The sequence below is a fragment of the Diabrotica virgifera genome, chromosome 1 (assembly GCF_917563875.1).
Source record: "Diabrotica virgifera virgifera chromosome 1, PGI_DIABVI_V3a".
Lineage (NCBI taxonomy): Eukaryota > Metazoa > Arthropoda > Insecta > Coleoptera > Chrysomelidae > Diabrotica > Diabrotica virgifera.
This window is the reverse complement of record NC_065443.1, coordinates 283877677-283899447: the sequence shown is the minus strand read 5'-3', so window position 1 is coordinate 283899447 and position 21771 is coordinate 283877677. Positions and strand designations below refer to the sequence as shown.

Sequence of the window (21771 nt, the reverse complement as noted above, 5' to 3'; positions counted from 1 at the left end):
TTTTATTCTTGTTTTATAAATGCTAGAATATTCCACAGGGTGTGGTGAACTTTGAGAAAAAAACGAGTTTAATTGGTACACCCTGTATACAATGACAATTTACCTGTCTAGCAACAATATTATTACAGCGATATTGTTAAAGAATAAGGTTATAACATATTAAAAAAATCACTTAAATCGGACAACAGGTTTAGAAAATTCGAGACGTCAAAAATGACCCATTTTTAAGGTGGTGCGTTAATTTCTTGAGATGTTACGTGTTTTCGATACTGCAATGTGGACTTGAAAGCTGGACATTGAAGCAAGAACACATAAATAAGCTACAGTCCTTTGAAATGTGGTGTTACAGGAGGATGCTTAGAATCGCATGGACACAGAAAAAAACTAACACGGAAATATTGCGAGAAATGTACAAAGAATACGAAATTATAAACACAATAAAAATTAGAAAGTTAAAATATCTGGTACACGTAATGAGATGACAGCGATATGAACTGCTAAGATTGATCATACAGGTAAAGATAAGAGGAGGAAGGAGTATAGGAATAAGGAGAGTGTCATGGTTGAAGAATTTAAGGGACTGGTTTAAATGCAGTTCTATAGAACTCTTCAGAGCAGCGGTAGATAGAGTTAAAGATAGTGATTATGATATCCAACCTCCGATTGGGAGACGGTACTTAAAGAAGAAATTAATATCTTGGAGTAGGGTATTTATAGAAACCAATTACTCACCCCGCTAATAGCTCTTCTAGATCCCATATCCTCATTGATCCTCCCACAATTTCGCCTACATTTGGCAACAAAACATCAACACTTTCCGTCAATCTGGCATCCTCTGGACATTTGCTCATGTAGAAAGATTTGATGTTGGCAGGGAATCTACAGAGCATGATAGGCTTGTTGATTTGGTCTGTCATCTTTCTTTCCGGCATCTCTGGAATGTCCTGCAAATCAGTCAACATTTTATTTAGGTGATATGGATGTAGATGAAGAGCATAAACAAGTAATTTTAAACACAAAAATTTAGTGTTGTAGACTGAAATGCAACAAAAGAATGAGTGTGCACTTTGTAAGCATGTAAGAAGTTATACTTCTATTATATATGATTTCAACGAAATAAATATACTTTAAACAGTTACTTTGTATTTTATTTAAATATTAAACTAATTTCAATATTTACTACTTTCCAAAAATTTTTATTAAAACAATACCAAAAATTAAAAACAAAAGAATAAAAACACCCGGATTTGAACCCGGGACCTCTCGATCTGTAGTCGAATGCTCTACCACTGACCTAAAATCGCTATATTTACATGATTTTGAATAGACCAAGTGAAGTTAAAATATAAAAATGTTTTAATAATACTTATTATCTTATTCCCGAGGAAGACAAATCCAAAGACACAAAAATTATAATAAATATATTTACTAAAAACACTAATATATTCTTTTCACACCTTATTTGCACTGATATATACATAACTTTTAAAGATTTAACTAACTCCATACTGTCTGTGTGCGCATGCGCGTAGGGTTTTATAAAAAATCACTTTTAACATTTTTCCCAATCGCCCCCAAAGAAGTACTATAACTTCAAAAAGAAAAGAAACGTATGCTTAAAAGTTAATGTTTATGCAAAAGATGCAATTTTTGGTCTTGACACCCACAAAAAAATCCTAGCCACGCTACTGAGTTCAAGTAATCATACATCAAATTATCAAATACTTTGGGAAACGAAGAGTGTATAAAAACTCTTATTTAAATATAGTAGATATACAGGGTGATTCATTAAGAATGTCCAATCTCTGAGTTGTAGATTTTAGACCTCAAATATTAAGATTTAACCCAAATCACTTAAATTAAATGTGGCTCGTTACTGAGTTACAGGGTGTTTTATTTAAAAATTTAATAACTATTGTTACCCTGTACTTTAAAACTATTTGACATATCCTTGTCATACTTGACAGAAAATGTAGGTACTGTACACCCTACTAAATTATGATAAACGTTTCTTGCTACTACCAGAGACGTACGACAGGGGTCAGTGAATGGTTGACCGTTCCCAAATTCTATGCCACTGGCGGAATTGATATTTTAGTGCAATATTTCGATTCTCCAATACTTTCTAAATATATTATACTCTCTTGATTCGTAACGATAAAGATATTAGATCCGATTTCAAAACAAGGTTTTAAGAGCAATAACTGATGCGCCATGGTTTGTACGCAACAAAGACATTCTACAAGACCTTCAAGTGCCAACTGTAAGTGAAGTGATAGTGTCACACAGTGATAAATATTTACAACGACTAGAAAACCACCCAAATGTGTTAGCGTTAAATTTATTGGACAATAGTCAACAAATCAGACGCCTTAAGCAAAAATTACCATTAGATTTATTTACCATTTTATAGAAATGTTTCTCTTCGCGCCAATATCGTAAATTTCAACAAAAATGTGTTTATGGTTTCTTTTTGACTGATTGCATAGTAGATGAACAATAAAAAAAATTCGTAACGATAAAGATGTTAGTTCTCGAGATATTTGAAGTTGAAAATGATATATCAAAATAGCACAGCTATTTTGATTAATGTATTGTGCCCCTTCATTTTTAACTTCAAATATCTCAAAAACTAACCATTTTATGGTTACGAATTAGGAGTATATTATTTAAATAGAAAGTATTGGGGAATCTAAAAATTATGCTAAGATAGCAATTCCGCCAGTGGCGCAGAATGTGGGAAGGGCCAATCATTCCCTGTCGTACACCTCTGGTAGTAGCCAGAAACATTTATTTAACATAATTTAGTATGGTGTATAGTACACTTTTTGCGAATATGATAAGGACGTGTCAAACAATTTTAAAGTACTGGATACAAATAGTTAATATTTAACCCAAAAAAATTGGTTTAAAAATTTAAAAATTATTTGTAGCTACCCAGTACTTTAAAATTATTTGAGATATCCTTATCATACTTGCCAAAAAGCGTAGGTACTGTACACCCTACTAAATTATGTTAAATAAACGTTTCTGGCTACTACCAGAGGCGTACGACAGGAGAAAGTGAATGGTTGACCCTTCCCAAATTCTACGCCACTGGCGAAATTGCTATTTTAGCGCAATATTTCTATTCTCCAATACTTTCTATGTATATAATATACTCTTCATTCGTAACAATAAAATAATTAGTTTTCGAGATATTTGAAGTTAAAAATGAAGGATGAAGAGTATATTATTTTCATAGAAAGTATTGGAGAATTGAAATATTGTCCTAAAATAGCAATTCCACCAGTGGCGTAGAATTTGGTAAGGGTCAACCATGCACAGAAACGTTTATTCATCATAATTTACAAAGTGTGCAGAACCTACACTTTCTGCCAAGTATGACAGGGACATGTCAAATAATTTTAAAGTACTGGGTAAAATTAGTTATTAATTTTTTAAATAAAACACCCTGCAACTCAGTAACGAGCCACATTTTAGTGATTTGGACATTGTTAATGAATCACCCTGTATAGAGAAACCTTAACCTTTACCTACCCGCGCATCAAGTTATAACATAACTACACGCGTGGCGTACATTATACGCCACAAGAAAATACACTTAAAAACAGAGGATTTGTTTTTTTTTAAATACACTTTAGTTGTTTGTTATAAACCTTATTCGGCATCAGTGAATACTTGGAGTTCCTTCTCAGTAAACCAATTGGGATTTAGAACTGAAATCTGATTCCATGATAAATAAAAATATTAAAAAAAAATTTTTGAAATGTGATTTTTTACATGAAAAAAAAAGTATTGTTTATAAAGAAAAGTATATTTTGTGCCATTTTGTTTTCCAAGGAAAACAAAATGCCAAATATACAAAACCTTAATAAGACCGGTACTCACATACGGCTCAGAAACCTGGACACTCACTAAAAGAGAGGAAACATTGCTAGCCACCTTTGAAAGAAAAATCTTGCGACACATATATAAGGGCACAAAAGAAAATGGAATTTGGCGAAGAAGGTACAACTTTGAACTATACGAAATATACCAGGATCCGGATATCATAACATTCATTAAAATAGGACGGCTGCGTTGGATGGGACATGTAGAAAGAATGGAAGAAGGCGAAATACCAAGCAAAATATTCAAACAGATGCCAGTAGGAAAAAGAACAAGAGGAAGACTGAGGTATTTAGAACAAATAGAAAATGATATAAAAACCTTAAAAATAAAAAACTGGAGAAAAAAGCACGAAACAGATCAGAGTAGAGAAGAATCCTGGAACAGGCCAAGACCCAGAAAGGGCTGTCGAGCCAATGATGATGATGATGATATTTTGTGCCATAATGACTCTAAAACAATTGAAAGATGTACTTACATTACTACTTATATTACTATAATCGTGGCGTATATTGCCCACCACCGGAAACAACAAATAATAAACTGTAAATTACGATCTTCCCAGAACGCCGATTATAACGAAACTAAAACCAATTGTAAAGCACATTCCAGTGATAGGTTAGAGTGTTAGAGAGATAAACAAGGTTAAAAATTAAATTTTTAAATATATTTACAGTAGAATTCTGATATCTGGCGTACAAAATACGCCAGCGCGTGTAGTTAAAGGTTAATATAACAACCCCCAACATAACTGTTTCCTCAATTGGAGATATTTTTCAAAATTTCCTAGAACATTCCGTAAGAAAAAGAACCCACTTTCAAAAAAGGCAAACTAACTTGGAAGATAAGGAAATAGTAAATAATGAATAATGAAATGATTCAGATTTAGTATAATAATTAGAAAGGCCTTTTTCATTATACTAAGGCAACAAATAGTAAATAGTCTACCTCTCCAAATTCATAAAATGTGCCATCCTCCTTGGTGATGTTGTTCTTTTTGAGATATTCGATAGCATCTGAATAGTTCATCCTCAAGAAGGGTCTTTCTGGCACTTGGAAGTTGGGGTTGAGCTCGTGAACAATCTCGCCATAGGGGGATTTTAAAACACGATCAACTACATCACAAATAAGATCTTCGAGCCTGTTCAAAAGGTCATCAAAAGTGATAAATGGACACTCTGCTTCAACATGGGAATATCTATAAATATAATGAAGCATTATTATCATAATATGTTGAAATATGATATTACACAAATAATTTCATGTTTCTGTTAAAAAATTCACAGAAATTTAAAGATATTTGAAAGAGAGTATTTGTGATCTGTCCATATAATATATTAAAACTAGCACCACTATTCATACAGTCCGTCCAATATACTTACCGTTGCACATCATCCGCGTCATAGCCCGTGACATCACATGATACAAACACGAAATATTTAAGCGGTAGGTCTGTTCCTTTTTAGAATCGTTTAGCTGAGTACACTGGAATTACAGCCACTAGACATATTTTATTATATACGCGTAGAAATAATATTGGAAGATTTCTATTAATGTACATTTAAAGAAACATACCCTAACTTGTTTCATTTAATTTGTATAAGTGGAATATAAAGCGTTTTTATAAAGCACACTTGTTCGGATTACACTCTAACTGCGATACAGTTGCGGCGATGACACTTCATATTTGTTTTTATTCTTTACTATAAGTCTTTGTTTTATTATATTTACTGTTTTTATTATTTACTTTAACGTAATAGCGCAATTAGAACGAAAACATGCATTGTTTCGGAAAAATTCAAACAAGCTTATATTTTTTTAAAACGTTTTTTGTTAGTTTATATACATGTTAAAGTAAAAAGTTCTACTCGCAGATTTGGCCGCTAATTGTTTATTAATTGTTTAAACAATAACAATTGTTTTGTACAAATAATTTTAAAAATATCGTTAAATTCATCATTTTACTTTGATCAAATATGTTTCTATTTTGTTTTTGATTATGCTGAATACGAATATGGCATTGCAATTTGAAAATTCTTATACAGAAGCTCTTATACAGTGTGTCTGCGTAGCTAGGAACCACATGGAAAACTTTTTTATTATCAATTTTACGAAAAAAAAAGTTATTCTTAATAAAATGCTCTGGATAGTCAAAAATCCAAAACTCAACCATCAATTATCAAATTTTATCAATTTTATACGAGTTGTCAAAAACATGAATTTCGTTAAAGAGTAAAGTACCTTTATATTCCAGAATATCAAAAAATGCATTATGAAAAGTTCTTTGAAATTAGAAACTATGTCTAACTATACAATTACATCATTCTAATCGAAAAAAAATTTCAATCTTTTCTCAAATTACGGATACTCATCATCATTTTATTACAATTATGATAACTATTTTATTATCACTTTTACGAAAAAAAGTTATTCTTCATAAAATGCTCCCCCTGGTCTAAAATCTAAGATACAACCATCAGATATAAAACTTTTTTAATTTTATACGAGGTATGTAAAAAATATGAATTTTAAGAGTTAAGTGCCTTTATTATTCACAATATTTTAATTAGAAGGATGAAATTGAACACTAAAACAAATTTTTTAATTCCAAACAACTTTTCTTAATAACAATTTTCGATATTGTGAAAGGTAAAGGTACTTTACTCTTGAGTGAAATTCATATTTTTTAACATACCTCGTATAACATTAATTAAATTTGATATTTGATGATTGCATCTTAGATTATATACGACGCAGAGTATTTTATAAAGAAGAACCTTTTTTCGTAAAACTGGTAATAAAAAAGTTATCAATAGGTTCCAAGTTACGCTAACATACTGTATAAGAGCTAAAAAAAAATTTTTTGCTGAACATTTATTATTATTATTGAAGCTTATTACTAAATGTATTTTAGGTAAGTTTTACAGAAAAAAGTTTTGATCACTTTGTATAAACATTTTTTTAGCTGGTAACTTTCGGTTTTTGTATTACATTTTTGTTATCTTTCTTAATTTTCTAAAAAAGAAATAGTTTATTTCATTTCTAAAGTAAAATAATTCAGTGCATTTTAAAGGTTACATCCTAAGCTTTAAAAAAGCACTTATAAAACTGTAATAGATCTATTCAAACTTGAGTAATACTGTCTAAAAGTGGTGGTAATTCTATAAAACTACGAAGATTTCAAAAATTATATTTTTTGAGACGTCATATCATTTGAATTAAATTTTTGAAATTTTTTTTGAATGAAACATCATTTAGTAGGATACTTGAAAGGTAAGCTGTGCAAAATTGAGAGTTTTATAAGAAAAATTTGTATTGGTTACACATTTTTAAACAATTTTTAAACAAAATTCATATAAGGCTCACTTTTCGCCCACACCGTATTTATGCCAATACATTTTATTTCTTTCTATTATAACCATAAGATAGCTTAATTATTCTTCTTTCATGTTCAATTTGTAAAATTTCATTTGATCCATTGGTTAAAGAATTACACTAAAATAACTCAACCGTGCACTTCGTCGTACGTTAGTTTACAGTGCGCCAATGTTTGTGAGAAGGGTGACTTTAGCGTTATAAATAAAAAATTATAGAAGATACAGATTTAATTTTAGAAAATTCTTTATAAAAGGTTTTTTTTGTAAAATTTTCTGAATTTTTCAATGGTCAAGTCAGTTTTTTTCTAAAATTTATATTTTCGGAGTTATTTAAAAAAAAAAACATCTAATTTCGTAGTTCATTTGTTTAATAAAAAATGAAGCACCCACTTCTCGAGTAGAACTTTTTGATATGTTGTTTATTGAACATTTCTTAATAAAATTACAAAAAGTTCTATCTTGTTTGATTTTTTCCGAAGTGAAAATCTATATGCACTCCCCTATAAGATTATAACTTAATTCTTGTTTTCTATTTCTAAAGTTTTTATTTTCTTACATTTAATATTAATTTGTTTTGTTGTATAATTCACTTCCGCAAAAATTATGTGATATATGTGATTTAAAATGAATTCAAGAATTTTTTGTAATTGGGCAACAATGTCAACTTAGATCTCTGACGTATATAATGACGTGCAACGGTAAGTATATTGGACGGACTGTAGATAATTACATCTGATATTGAAAAAATATATATGTAATTTTAATGCTTACTCAGCTAAATGTCTTCTGGTTCTGCTTTGTTCTGCTCTAAAGCTCTCAGCTATACAGTAGACATCTCCCATAGATGGAAGACATGTTTCAAGGTACAACTGCGAACTTTGTGTCAAATAGGCCTCTTCGCCAAAATAGTCCATTTTAAACAAAGTGGATCCTCCTTCCACCTGAGTCTGTACTATGGATGGTGGTGTGATCTCACAGTAACCTCTGTCTTGATAGTGGTCTCTATAATAAACAAACAACTGTTAAAATAATAAATGAAGACTTGCATCTTATCAAAATTCAAGAAACAATATAAATTTCTGATGTTGTTCTGAAGCTATTTCCTTGTGGCATTTTTATCATCAAGTATTTTCGATGGGAAATAAGCCACAATTTTACCAAATAAATGAATTTATTAACGTTTCGACGCCCAAGTCGGGTGTCGTTGTCAAAATACAAAATAATACTAAATAAACAAAAATGTTGTTGCTTAGTAAAAAATTCTTCTAATAATTTATTTAATCTGGCTCATTTATATCGGCAATTCAGGCATGTATTATACATTTTAAAGTAGAAGACTTTAAAATGATATTGCCAATAATGAGTTGTGTTCCTGGGACGACTTTACTAAAAGATAGTTCATTCGATTACATGAAATCAACCCCAACTCAAGAATATCCGCCACAAAAATGTATAATACATACCTGAATTGCCGATATAAATGAGTCAGATTAAATAAATTATTAGAAGAATTTTTTACTAAGCAACAACATTTTTGTTTATTTAGTATTATTTTGTATTTTGACAACGACACCCGACTTGGGCGTCGAAACGTTAATAAATTCATTTTTTTGGTAAAATTGTGGCTTATTTCCCATCGAAAATACTTAAATTTCTGATATTTGGAAACGTACCAAACTGTGATTTATTTTGATTTAAAAAGGTACTGAGTAAAAATAGGTCGCTGTATTTAATGTTCCAGACAACAAAGAAAACAAGTTAGTCCTGTCGCCAGTGGGGGTACAACGGCCTCCTTAATTCAGATGGACTTACCCAAGTTTTCTTTATGTATTTTGACCCGTAGAACACGAATTTTTTGGGTAACAGTCGATACGGATGTCGATAAGATTGTTATAAACAAAGAACTTGAGGAATCACATAACATCGATTTTTCGCAAAACAAAACATTTTTTTGTATTTTTTGGGTCATTCTGAGCAAAAAATCTTTTTACAACTTTTTCGTAGGATGCATAGTTTTCGACATAAACGCGGTTCAACTTTCAAAAAATTGAAAAATTGCAATATTTGAACCCGAATAACTTTTGATTGAAAAATAAAATAACAATTCTGCTTACCGCATTTGAAAGTTCAAGTCAAATTCTATCGGTTTTGATTATTTTCATTGCTAAAAATTAATTTTTTTATTGTTAAACAAAGCTATAAACACATAGTGATTGAATGTTGTTTTCAATGCATTTCTCATTTGAAATCGAACGAGTAGGCGCGCATACATATAATTTCTACGTAGATTACGTACATTAAAACGCATGCATTGGGCACGGGAAACACTATGTGTTTATAGCTTTGCTTAACAAATAAAAACTTAATTTTTAGCAATGCAAATAATCAAAACCGATAGAATTTGACTTGAACTTTCAAATCAGTAAGCAGAATTGTTATTTTATTTTTTAATCAAAAGTTATTAGGGTTTAAAAATTGCACTTTTTCGATTTTTTGAAAGTTCAACCGCTTTTATCTCGAAAACTGTGCATCCTACGAAAAAACTTGTAAGACCATTTTTTGTTGAGAATCACCCAAAAAATACAAAAAAATGTTTCGTTTTGCGAAACATCGCTGTTATGCAATTCCTCAAGTTCTTTGTTTATAACAATCTTATCGACATCCGGATCAACTGTTACCCAAAAAATTCGTGTTCTACGGGTCACAATACATATAAAAAACTTGGGTAAGTCCATCTGAATTAAGGAGGCCGTTGTACCCCCTGGCGACAGGACTAAGTGAAGAGTTCAGGACTGTATTAGCTCAAGGTACCTGTGTGTCTAGTAGCGTGGCAGTTACTGTATACCGCAATGGTTCCCGCCTAAGTTACCTAACACACCCTAGACTTTGGGATCCCACCTAAGTTAGTTAAATTCACAAAACTAACACTTCAAAATAAAGTCCGGGCATTAGAAGGAGGAAACTCTACATTCTTTAATATCAATAATGGTCTTAGGACAAGGAGACACGCTAGCATGCCTCCTCATTAATATTGCCTTGGAAAAGGCAATCGCAGATAAATATGGGTTGAACTGAACCATCTAGTGCAGTGTTTTACAAAGTTTAAAATGGTAGCAAGTGAACTTTTTCTTCTTCTTTAAGTGCCATCTCCGCGACGGAGGTCGGCAATCATCATAGCTATTCGAATTTTTGTGACGGCTGCTCTGAAAAGTTATTTTGATGTACATCCGTTTCATTCTCTCAGGTTGCGCAGCCACGATATTCTGCGTCTCTTTTCCTTGAATCTTTCCCTGCATAATCAAATGGAGCAAGTTGCATCTCTCTCCACATGTAATATGTCCGAAATATTCCAATTTTCCTGTTTTGATGGTATTTAAGATTTCCATTTCTTTGTCCATCTTTCTCAGAACCTCTTTGCTTGTGACGTGTTCAGTCCACGATATTTTCAAAATTCTTTTGAACACCCACACCTCAAATTATTCTAGTTTTTTCACTGATGCAGCATTCAAGGTCCAAGCTTCCATTCCATAAAACAAAGTCGAGAAAACGTAGCACCTAGCCAACCTAACTCTTAGCTCCAACTTCAAATATCTTGTGCAGAGCATTTTTCTTATTTTGGTAAAATTTGCTCTAGCCTTTTTTATTCTGATTTTGATTTCCTGTAAGTAATCTTCTTCGAGTAATTTCTTTGAGTGTTCGATATTCAATAAACTTTGTCTTCTTAACGTTCATTGAATAGACCGCAGTTTTTTTTAAACTCCACTATTCTGATCACCAGTCTCTGAAGATCCCCAATATTTTCGGCTAAGATGACAGTGATTCATCCGCATATCTAATGTTGTTAATGGGAACTCCATTTACCTTTATTCATCCTCAAGGGCTTTGGGCTTTTTTCAAGATCTCTTCCGAGTAGACATTAAAAAGAATTGGTGACAACACGCATCCCTGTCTTACAAGAAGTGTCAGCAAGTGAACTAGAACTTGTCAATGAGAAAAAAAAACTAAATATACAGGGTGTAACAAAAATACAGGTCATAAATCAATCACATTAAATCACATATTCTGGGACCAAAAATAGTTCGAATGAACCTAACTTACCTTAGTACTAATATGCACATAAAAAAAGTTACAGCCCTTTGAGGTTACAAAATGAAAATCGATTTTTTTCGAATATATCTAAAACTATTAGAGATTTTTTATTGAAAATGGATATGTGGCATTCTTATGGCAGGAACATCTTAAAGAAAAATTAAAGTGAAATTTGTGCACCCCATAAAATTTTTATGGGGTTTTTGTTCCCTTAAACCCCCCCACACTTTTGTGTACGTTCCAATTAAATTATTATTGTGGTACCATTAGTTAAATTCAATATTTTTAAAACTTTTTTGGCCCTTAGTATTTTTTCGATAAGGCAGTTTTTATCGAGTTGCGGCTTCTTTTTTAATATGTTTAGATAAAAATTTTATGGGGGTTTTGTTCCTTTAAACTCCCTAAATGTTTGTGTACGTTCCAATTAAACTATTACTGCGATACCATAAGTTAAACACAGTGTTTTTAAAACTTTTTTGCCTGTTTGTATTTTTTCGATAACGCACCTTTTATCGAGATGTGGCTTCTTTTTTAATATGGTTCAAAATATACCTAAAAATGTAAATCATAAATAAATTTTCATCTTATTACCAAGTCTCCATAATCTTACTTAACCATATACAAATATGTGGTGGATTTGGCAAATATTCAAAATATCTCGATAAAAACTCGACTTTTCGAAAAAGTACTAGGAGGCAAAAATTTTTTTAAAACATTGTGTTTAACTAATGGTACTACAATAATATTTAAATTGGAACTTACACAAAAGTTTGGGTGGGTCTAAAGGAACAAAACCCCCATAAAATTTTTATGGGGTGTCTAAATTTCACTATAATTTTTTCTTAAGATACTACTGCCATAAGAATGCCACATGTCCATTTTCAATAAAATATCTCAAATAATCTTCGATATATTGGAAAAAATCGATTTTTATTTTGTAACTTCTAAGGATTGTAACTTTTTTATGTGCACATTTGTACTAAGGTAAGTTAAGTTCAATCAAACTATTTTTGGTCCCAGAATATGTGATTAAATTTATGACCTGTATTTTTGTTACACCCTGTATATTGGTTGGTACTAGCCATAGTCTTCAAAAACATCTGAAATAAAAACGTTAAACATGCAGTAAAGCATCTACCTACTCATCCCTAATAGGAACGATTTTGATATATGGGTTAAAACATGGACTTTATCCTAAAACTACGAGATCACTTGGTATCTTTGAGACAAAAATACTTGGAAAGATTTTTGGGGCCCTAAATGAAAATGCTCTACGAAGTCGAATATATAAATTTGAATTATACCAACTATACACAGATCCAGATATTTTGAAAATTATTAAGGTGCAGAGACTAAGATAGAATGGACTAGCGTTACCAGGTGTCCCGGTTTGCGCGGGACGTCCCGATTTTCAGGGGTCTACGGACGCGTACCAATTTGTACCTGATCGGGACACTAAATGTCTCGATTTTCACCCACGAAAACCAATTTCAGAAGGACTTGCAGTGAATTTTATAACTGATATAAAAACAAGGCAAAATCGAATAAAAATATAATTTTAATAAAAAATAAATAATTTACTTAATCTACGATTTTTGTTTGTAATTTCGTCTGATTATTACTATTATGTAGGATTAAATAGAGATTATAGAAACACCTTGTAGGCCAGTAAATGAACGGAAAATACGGCGATACCGTGTAATTTTCAGGATCAACTCCGAATTGCATGAAAATTTGGACGGGTTGTGCCGTTGGTTGCTTTTACTTGGGGGTGACAGTCACCCCTAGTTGGGGGTGAAAAACCGCGCGTTTAAAATAAGTCAGGAGATGGATAAATTGACTAATTCTAAGCAATTTTAGTTCTATAGAATTTTAACTTAGTTAATACTTTTCGAGTTATTTACGATTGAAAATGTTTATTTTTCGACAAAAATATCACGTTTTTTGGCGATTTTCACAAATAACTCAAAAAGTAAGTATTTCATCGGAAAAAATATTCTTAGCAATAAAAAAATGAAAAAAAAATGTAAACTCGTCGTAAAGTCTATAGACCCAGTAAAAGCAAAGTTGAAGCTCATGAAAAATACGTTCTTATTCGTCAAATTCCAAATCAAATATTTCAACGTAAAATAGCCAAGAAATGAAGCACGTTTCGGGAAAAACCAATTAAAACTTTTTTAATAAAGCTTTATTTTTATGTTTTAAAAAAGTTTCTAGCATCAAAACTAAGCGAGTTATGCTCAAAATCAAATTGACTCCTTTTTTTGGTAAAAAAATCGTGAAAATCTCCCATACTTAGCACCCCTAATGAAATTAATCGTTACCGCTTTACAAACAATTTACTTTACTTATGTATTTTTTACATGATTGAAAGGGCCTGATCACGAGTGTATGCAAAATATGAACAGCCATATTTTAACCAATTTTTGTCTTACAGAAAAACAAAATGTTTTCAAAAACAGAAAAAAAAGATCATATTTATAAGAGCAAAACCTACCAACTTTTTACTCCTTGAGATTTTTAGTATCCCTAATACCTTTTAAGTTATTTTGAAAAAAGGGTATTTTCCAATATTTTAGGAAATTTTTTTTACTATAAATCCAATTTTTTACAAAACTAAGCACTCCTAACCGCTAAACCTTACAGATCGTATATATAATACACAATAAAGTAAATGGTAAAGCGGTAATGATTAATTTTATTTACGTTGCAAATAGGGGGAGATTTTCACGATTTTTTTTACCAAAAAAAGGAGCCAACTTTATTTTGAGCATAACTCGCTTAATTTTAATGCTAGAGACTTTTATATAAAACAAAATTAAAGATTTTTTAAATACTTTAAAAAAAATTAATAGGTTTTGTCCGAAAATTGCTTAATTTTTTGGTTATTTCAAGTTGAAAAATTCGATTTGAAAATTGACGAATAAGAACGTATTTTTGATGAGCTAGGTACAACTTTGCTTTTACTGGTTTTATAGACTTTCTAACATACAATTTTTTTTGCTCTACATTTTTGCTAAGAATATTTTTTTCGATAAAATTACTCGAAAAGTATTGACTTAGTTTAAAAATTATATAGTACAAAAGTTTTTTAGAGTTAGTCAGTTGATCCATTTTGGGACTTACTTTAAACGCGCGTTTTTACCCCCGAGAAGAGGTAACTGTAACTGTCACCCCCAAGTAAAAGCAACCAACGGTACAAGTTCAACTTTGAAGTAGACAGTAAGAAGAATCTAAAACCAGATTTTCATGCAATTCGGAGTTGACTCTGAAAATTACACTCCAAAACAGTCGTTTACTGGGCTATTGTTGTTTATTTGTCCCGATCTACAACCCTAAATCGCGATTTGTTTTTGCTTATGTACCGATTAAAAACAAATCGGACCTGGCAACACTAGGCTAGAAACATTGCTAGGATGTCAGGTGATTCCACGAAGAGACTGACATTCTCAAACCCACAGGGCAGAAGTAGAGAAAGACAGCATAGAAGATGGATTGATGATGCGGAAAAACCTTTGGATTCTAAGGGTCAGAAAATGAGGGGTAGTTGCTAAAAATTGTTGTTTTAAAATATTCTCACCTGAATGCCTGTAGTAAGACAGATCTCATTCGTAAGACTTTGGATGTGTTCTCTCCCCTAATCATAATATGCCTGTTTTCAGCTTGAACATCAGGCAAAGCTTGCTCATTCAAAATTGAGTCTGCTCCTCCTGGAGGGGCTAAACCTATCAATTCCCAATAGTCCACAAGAAGTTCATGTCCGCCCGGAGCCTACAACAAGGGAACAGTTCATAATTCACATAAATCAAGATTTATTAATGTTTTAGGTTTAAACCAACTGATTGTTTTAAGAAAAAAACTGTTTTTTTATTAAATCCCCAAACTTTTGCTTTTATTTAAAGTTTTAAAGTATTAAAGTTTTTAATACAGCTGCCGCAAATAAATAAAATTGAAATAAATAAATTCTATTTTTTTTACTTTGGAACTAAGTTATTTTGAATATTATTAAATTTGAAGATGTTTTTTCTATTCTATTAATTTTTTGTGTGTGTAAATTAAAATAAAAGTTGTCTTTCATTGTTTTCATTGTTTATTATTACATATTATTTTATAAAATAATTTATTTATTTTTAAAGTATGTATTTAGACTTATTATACTTTGTAGCAAATAAACCTAGTTTAAACCAAATAAACCTCGTTTAAACCAAAAAACCTGTTTTTTTTTTTGGAAAAAAACTTTGGTTTTTGCTAACCCTGCTTTCAGGTATGAAGATATCAAAATACAGATAACTTTGAATAAGCCTATAAGAAAAATATTTAAAACATACAAAAATTCTACAACAATGTTGGTTCGAGTGAAGCTTTCAATGCTAAATTATTATTTTTTATTTTATTTATCAATGGGCAAGCCCAATTACAATTAATGTTAAACTAATTCATAACAGTATCTATATCTATGGTTACAATACAAAAAGTTATCCGACTATAAAATCACTGCGATGTTGAATTGCTTAATAAAATAACATAGTAATTACTCAAGCCAAGATACAAATCTATAAAATTTTTTTAGATAAAATCCTTTATAAAAGGTATATAATTTATTAGAATCCCCTAAAAAGGGCTACATCACATATAAATAATACTTAAAACATCCATGTGACTTATTAACAATTCTAGTCAATGATTCCATGACTGTGTAATTTTAAAGGGTTTACACAAATATTTTTAATTTTGGTGGCTTAGCATGTGAGCATCCTGTTCAGCATTGATGATGATATGTAATCAGATCGAAAACTATCTGCATATGTGATGTAGCCGTTTTTATGGAATTTTAGTAATTATATACTTTTTATAAATTTTACTTAAACTTTTTGTGATATATGGTATAGAGCCAGCTATAGGACCTTTTTCCTTGTGGATATATGTTGTTAAATCCATAGTTAGTGCGATGTATAGGGTAATGAAAACTAGCTGTAGATCTGGTAGGTTTGAATGGAACATGTATGTTAATTTTATTGAGCAAAGAAGAAGCAGCAGCTCTACCATGCAGAATATTGTAAAAAGTAATAAGATCTCTCTTCTTATGACACATAGAAATGGGTGGCATATTTAATATAGCAAATAAATCTGCATCATTGTAGTTGTCCAAAATGTCTAATTTGAAAGCAACCTGTTTTAGAAACTTATGTTCAACATCACACAATGGGTGCGTTCGGACGACCATAGCGGCTGGCTGGCAGCAGAAATCGGCTGAGTGGTTGCATCCAGCCGTGATAGGGAAAGCTTAGTAAATCTCTCAGCGGCTGGCTTCCAGCGGTGACGTCTGACAGCTACTGCTGGCTCAGCTGTCCAGCCGCTGTGGTCGTCCGAACGCACCCATTGTCTCAATATGAACACCATAAAAAAGTGACCATACACAGGATACATACTCAAGATGGGGACGGACAAGAGAGCAATAAAGAGTTTTTAAGGCAGCAATCCCAGTAAAATCCTGTGTGTTTCTTTTGATAAAGCCAAACATCTGAAATGCCTTGTTGACTACATTATTTAACTGATCGGAAAGTTGTAGAGTTGCATCCAAAGTGACACCTAGATCCTTGCTGAAAGGTACATTATCAAGGCAATGCTGGCCAATCTTGTACTCAAATTTGATTGGGGATCTGGACCGAGAAAACGTAATAGCTTTAAATTTAGATGAATTCAGACTAATCCCATATCTTGTACACTAATCTAACATGTTGATTAGCTCATATCGATGGTGAAAGTTCCCAACCTCCTATGTCAATTTTCGGATATTTTGTTTTGCTACCCTAAAATTAAAGAGAAATTTGTATTTTTACTATTTACAAGCTCCTATGCCGTTATTTCATATATGGCCATCTATAAGCCAATTAATGAAATCCGACATAGGAGCTTGTAAACAGTAAAAAAGACATATTTTCTTTAATTTAGGGTAACAAAACAAAATAGCCAAAAATTTACATAGGAGGTTGGGAACTTTCAACCATCGATATTGAAGTTTATCACAGTCACTGGGAGATTTAATAAGACAGCTCAACTTTAAGTCATCAGCAAACAGCAAAAAAAGTTAAGAGGAAAAACATTTGTGAATATCGTTTATAAAAATGTTAAACAGACGAGGCCCAAGATGTGAGCCTTGGCTGCAAAAATTACCAATTTTTATTGTCTGTCTATGATTAGACAAGTAGCCGCTAAACCAAGAAATCATTAGTTCATCAACACCAATCATTCTGAGCTTATGGACCAACGTACCATGAGACACCCTGTCAAACACCTTTGAGAAATCAGTGTAAATTGTATCAACTTGATACCCTTTCTCCAGGGTGTCAAACAAAAAATCTACATAAGTTAATAGTTAATACTTACTATTTTTCCTTCCGGCACTTCCTTGATGGTACCAAATAACACTATCGAAGATTCTGTTTGTAGGACCAATGCATTGTAAGTCTGGCAAAGTTTGTCATTGAGTATGCACTGCAAGAAGCCTGTACCATCTCTCAAAGTTACAAACATTAGGTTTTTTCCTTGTCTTCTAATCCTGTGAGCCCAGCCATATATTTTTACCCTTTGATCTCTGTTTTTGCTTCCTAAGATATTAAAAAATTGGTACAAGGAATATAAACACTGTTTCTGTTCACAGAAAAAAGAACAAGAAAAAATAAAAAATATTTATGATACTTAAATTTCAACAACCTCAACTCAGAAAAATAAAACAATAGTAATCATCAAAGAACTAAACAGATGTAAAATAGAAATCAATGGAAATCAAGTAATGGAAATAAAATATTTTGGAATTACAATGTCCAGCTATAGAGGCCTGGACAAACAAGTGAGAGACCAAGTACAAGAAGCAAATAGACTGGCAGGATATATTAATAATACCATATGGACGAAACCAACACATTAACACTGAGATGAAGTCAAGAATTTATAAAGCCAATGTAAGACCAATTATGACATATGTATAAGAAATGAGACCCGACACAAACAGAAAAAAAAAAGAACAGAATAACCACATAAACAGAATGGGGGAGACATGTGCGTCCCCCATTCTGCATTGGGAGCAAGAGATAAATCACCAATGGGTAAAATTATTGGACAAACACAAAAGATGGAGTGACAACCTTCCATAGAGGTATCAATCTGCCAATAAACAAGCAGAATTTCTTATAAAGAGGAAGAAGAAAAAAGTAAGGAAAGAAATATAAATATTAATAAAAAAAGTGTTTTAACTGTTACAAACCGTCTGAAATCTTTATCCTCTTGGCTTCTGGCAGAGATTTATCCTCACTGAGAGCAATCTTTTTGGCATCCTCCAAGTTTTTGGACCTCTTTTCTGCATCTTCCTCTTCTTTTTTGGATTTGTCAGCCTGTTTATAGCTCTCCCTTACCCAAATTTTCTGTATTTTCTTCAATTGTGACTTGGCAGCTGGTTCATACTTGACTCCCTCTACAAAGAAAGTCAACTATTGCATCATTGATGGATTCAACTGTCAATAATTGTCATGTAACAATAAAACACTGAAAAATTTTGCTTACAGTGAATTTTGGTGAAAATTTAGTGTATTCTAAAATATTTGAAATTTTATATGACGGGGCTCTATAAAAAGAAACTACAGGTTTTATTGGATGGTCGGGTTTGTGTAGTTTAATAAGAGCTTAAAAAACATACTAGAACTAGTTAATAAAATACATTTTCAATTACGCAACAACCAGTTGCCCAATTCTATTTCAATTGCCCACAACTTTTCTTCTAGTAAAATATTTTTTAGACCATAATATTACAAATCAAGATTTCTGTTCATTAGCAACCTGTCAACCGACCTCCCCATTGGCGGAGGCTGAAGCCATTGAAGTCGTCTCAAATATATGTGCCATTCATAATCTTTTCCAATCTAATACTGTGCTCAACAACATAGGGGTTCTTCTTGATCTTATTCTATCTCCACAAGAACTAATAATACACAAAGCACACAATATGATCCAGCAAGATGTTCACCATCCTCCGCTAGTAACCACTTTACAACTTGCAGTTAAAAAAAGCACAACATCAGTTATGGAATACTACTACGACTTTCGCAGTGCAAATTACACAGACATTCGCCAAAGTTTTGAATCTATTGACTGGGACAATCTCTTACATAATAAACAACTCAATGACATGATTTCTATATTGTATGACTCTCTGTATTATATTATTAACCTGTATGTTCCACTAAAAAAAGTAAGCTCTAAAAAATTTCCTTGCTGGTTTACACCTGATCTTAAAGAATTAATACATAACAAAGAAATTGCTCATAAAATGTTTAAACCTACCAGATCATCAGAAAGCTATGCAGAATTTAGTAGACTTAGAGCCCAATGTAAACTTTTAAAAAGGGATTGCTATACTAATTATATTAATAAAACTGAAAACTCCATTAAACTTAACGTTAAGTCATTTTGGAAATTCGTTAATAGCAAAAGAGAAAACAACATAATACCTGACACAATGAAACTAAACGATTCTATTGCCTCTCATGGAAATGATATATCCAATTTATTTGCCAATAATTTTTCATCTGTGTATACTAACCAAAAACTAAATTATTACCATAACCAAATCCACTTCAACGTTAGTGTATCTTCCTACCACATTCAAATATCAAAAATATATGAGAGATTGTCACAACTACATATTAATAAGGGACCTGGACCCGATGGGATTCCTCCTATTATTCTAAAAGAATCCAGCTTTATACTATCTAGACCACTTTATCATATTTTCAATGCCTCTCTCGATTCTGGTGAATCCCCGACTTCTGGAAACAATCTTATGTAACTCCTATTTATAAATAGGTGTTAAATCTGATATTAAGAACTATCGTCCCCTATCTATTCTAAGCACTATCCCTAAAGTATTTGAAAGCATTATAACTGAATTTCTTACTTACGACTGCTCTAGTGTTATTACTAACTCACAGTTTGGGTTTTCTTCCGGTAAATCTGCTGAGCTAAGTCTACTCAGTTATACTGACTACTTATCTGAAGCCCTGAAAGGTTTGCAGGTTGATTCAGTGTACACTGACTTCTCTAAAGCCTTTGATAAGATAAACCATGACCTTCTATTACATAAATTACGTTCTTATGGTATTGATGGTCTGGTATTTAGGTGGGTATGTAGTTATTTAGAAAACAGAACTCAAACCGTTAGAGTAAATCACTGTTATTCCAACATTTTTCCTGTAACTTCAGGTGTTCCTCAAGGTTCACACCTGGGACCGCTACTATTTAATCTATTCATTAATAATATTACCACTTGTTTTTCCCATACAAAAGCTCTCCTTTTCGCTGATGACCTTAAGTGCTTTACAATAATAAGATCTCATGATGATACTATTGGACTACAATCAGATATTAATAAATTATCCCAGTGGTGCTCTCTTAATGGCATGGAATTAAATGTTGGTAAGTGTTATATTATGCCTTTCTGTACGAATCACCATTTACTAACACATGACTGTACTATTAACGATCAAGCATTGCAATCATGCACACAAATCAGAGACCTAGGCATAATATTAGACTCTTCACTCAGCTTTAAACACCACATTAGTACCGTTGCCCAAAAGTCTATGAAAATGCTTGGTTTCATTAAAAGAACATCTCGTGATTTCACAGATATAAATTCAATGAAAATTTTATATTGCTCACTTGTTAGATCTCATCTTGATTTTTGTTCCTCTGTGTGGTCTCCATATTATCTAGTTCATAAAAATAAACTTGATAGAGTTCAGCATACCTTTCTCAGATACGTAGCTTTTAAACAACATAATATTATTGAATATTACTTCATTAGAAACCCGTAGAAAAAGAAAATATCTGACAATCTTATTCAACATTATTAATGTAATCTTTTGTCAAAAATTGGTCTTTTTGTACCTACTCGGTAAACAAGACAAACTCAAACTTTTCACATAAGCTTTCATAGATATAACTATACTTACAACAATTTTTTACCACGAACACTTAGACTTGCGAATTCTCTAAATGACTTAAATATATTCTGCAATTCCTTGGATAGATTTAAAAACCACTTGTTGAACATACAATGTTAGTGATATAATTTCTATCAGCAATTTTTTAAGCTTAAACTTTGTTTGATTTTATATCGTAATGTTCTTTTTTTCCTTTAATTTATTAGCTTTGTTATCCAATACATATTATAATATTTGTTCTTTGTGTTGACACTGTTTATGGTTTTGATTTTCTCTTCGTAATATTTTTTTTTGTAATAATATTTTCTGAATTGGGCTTGCCCGTAAAAAAAATCCAATCATTACATTTGAAATTTTACACCTTCATGAAGTCTGCATAAATCTTTGAATTTAATAGTCAAATACATATACACAAA

General features: G+C 31.6%; 1 protein-coding gene across 1 annotated transcript in view; it reads right to left on the bottom strand.

The window, feature by feature from the left end:
- The window catches only part of LOC126884834 (asparagine--tRNA ligase, cytoplasmic), a 34402-nt gene that overhangs the window by 8441 nt on the left and 4190 nt on the right, over positions 1–21771 (bottom strand). The window contains exons 3-8 of the mRNA XM_050651106.1: positions 18622–18828; positions 17745–17965; positions 14938–15128; positions 8040–8270; positions 4840–5089; positions 733–944 (exon numbers count right to left, since the gene is read on the bottom strand). Of these exons, the coding sequence (XP_050507063.1) occupies positions 733–944; positions 4840–5089; positions 8040–8270; positions 14938–15128; positions 17745–17965; positions 18622–18828 (1312 nt within the window). The remainder of the gene's footprint in view (positions 1–732; positions 945–4839; positions 5090–8039; positions 8271–14937; positions 15129–17744; positions 17966–18621; positions 18829–21771) is intronic.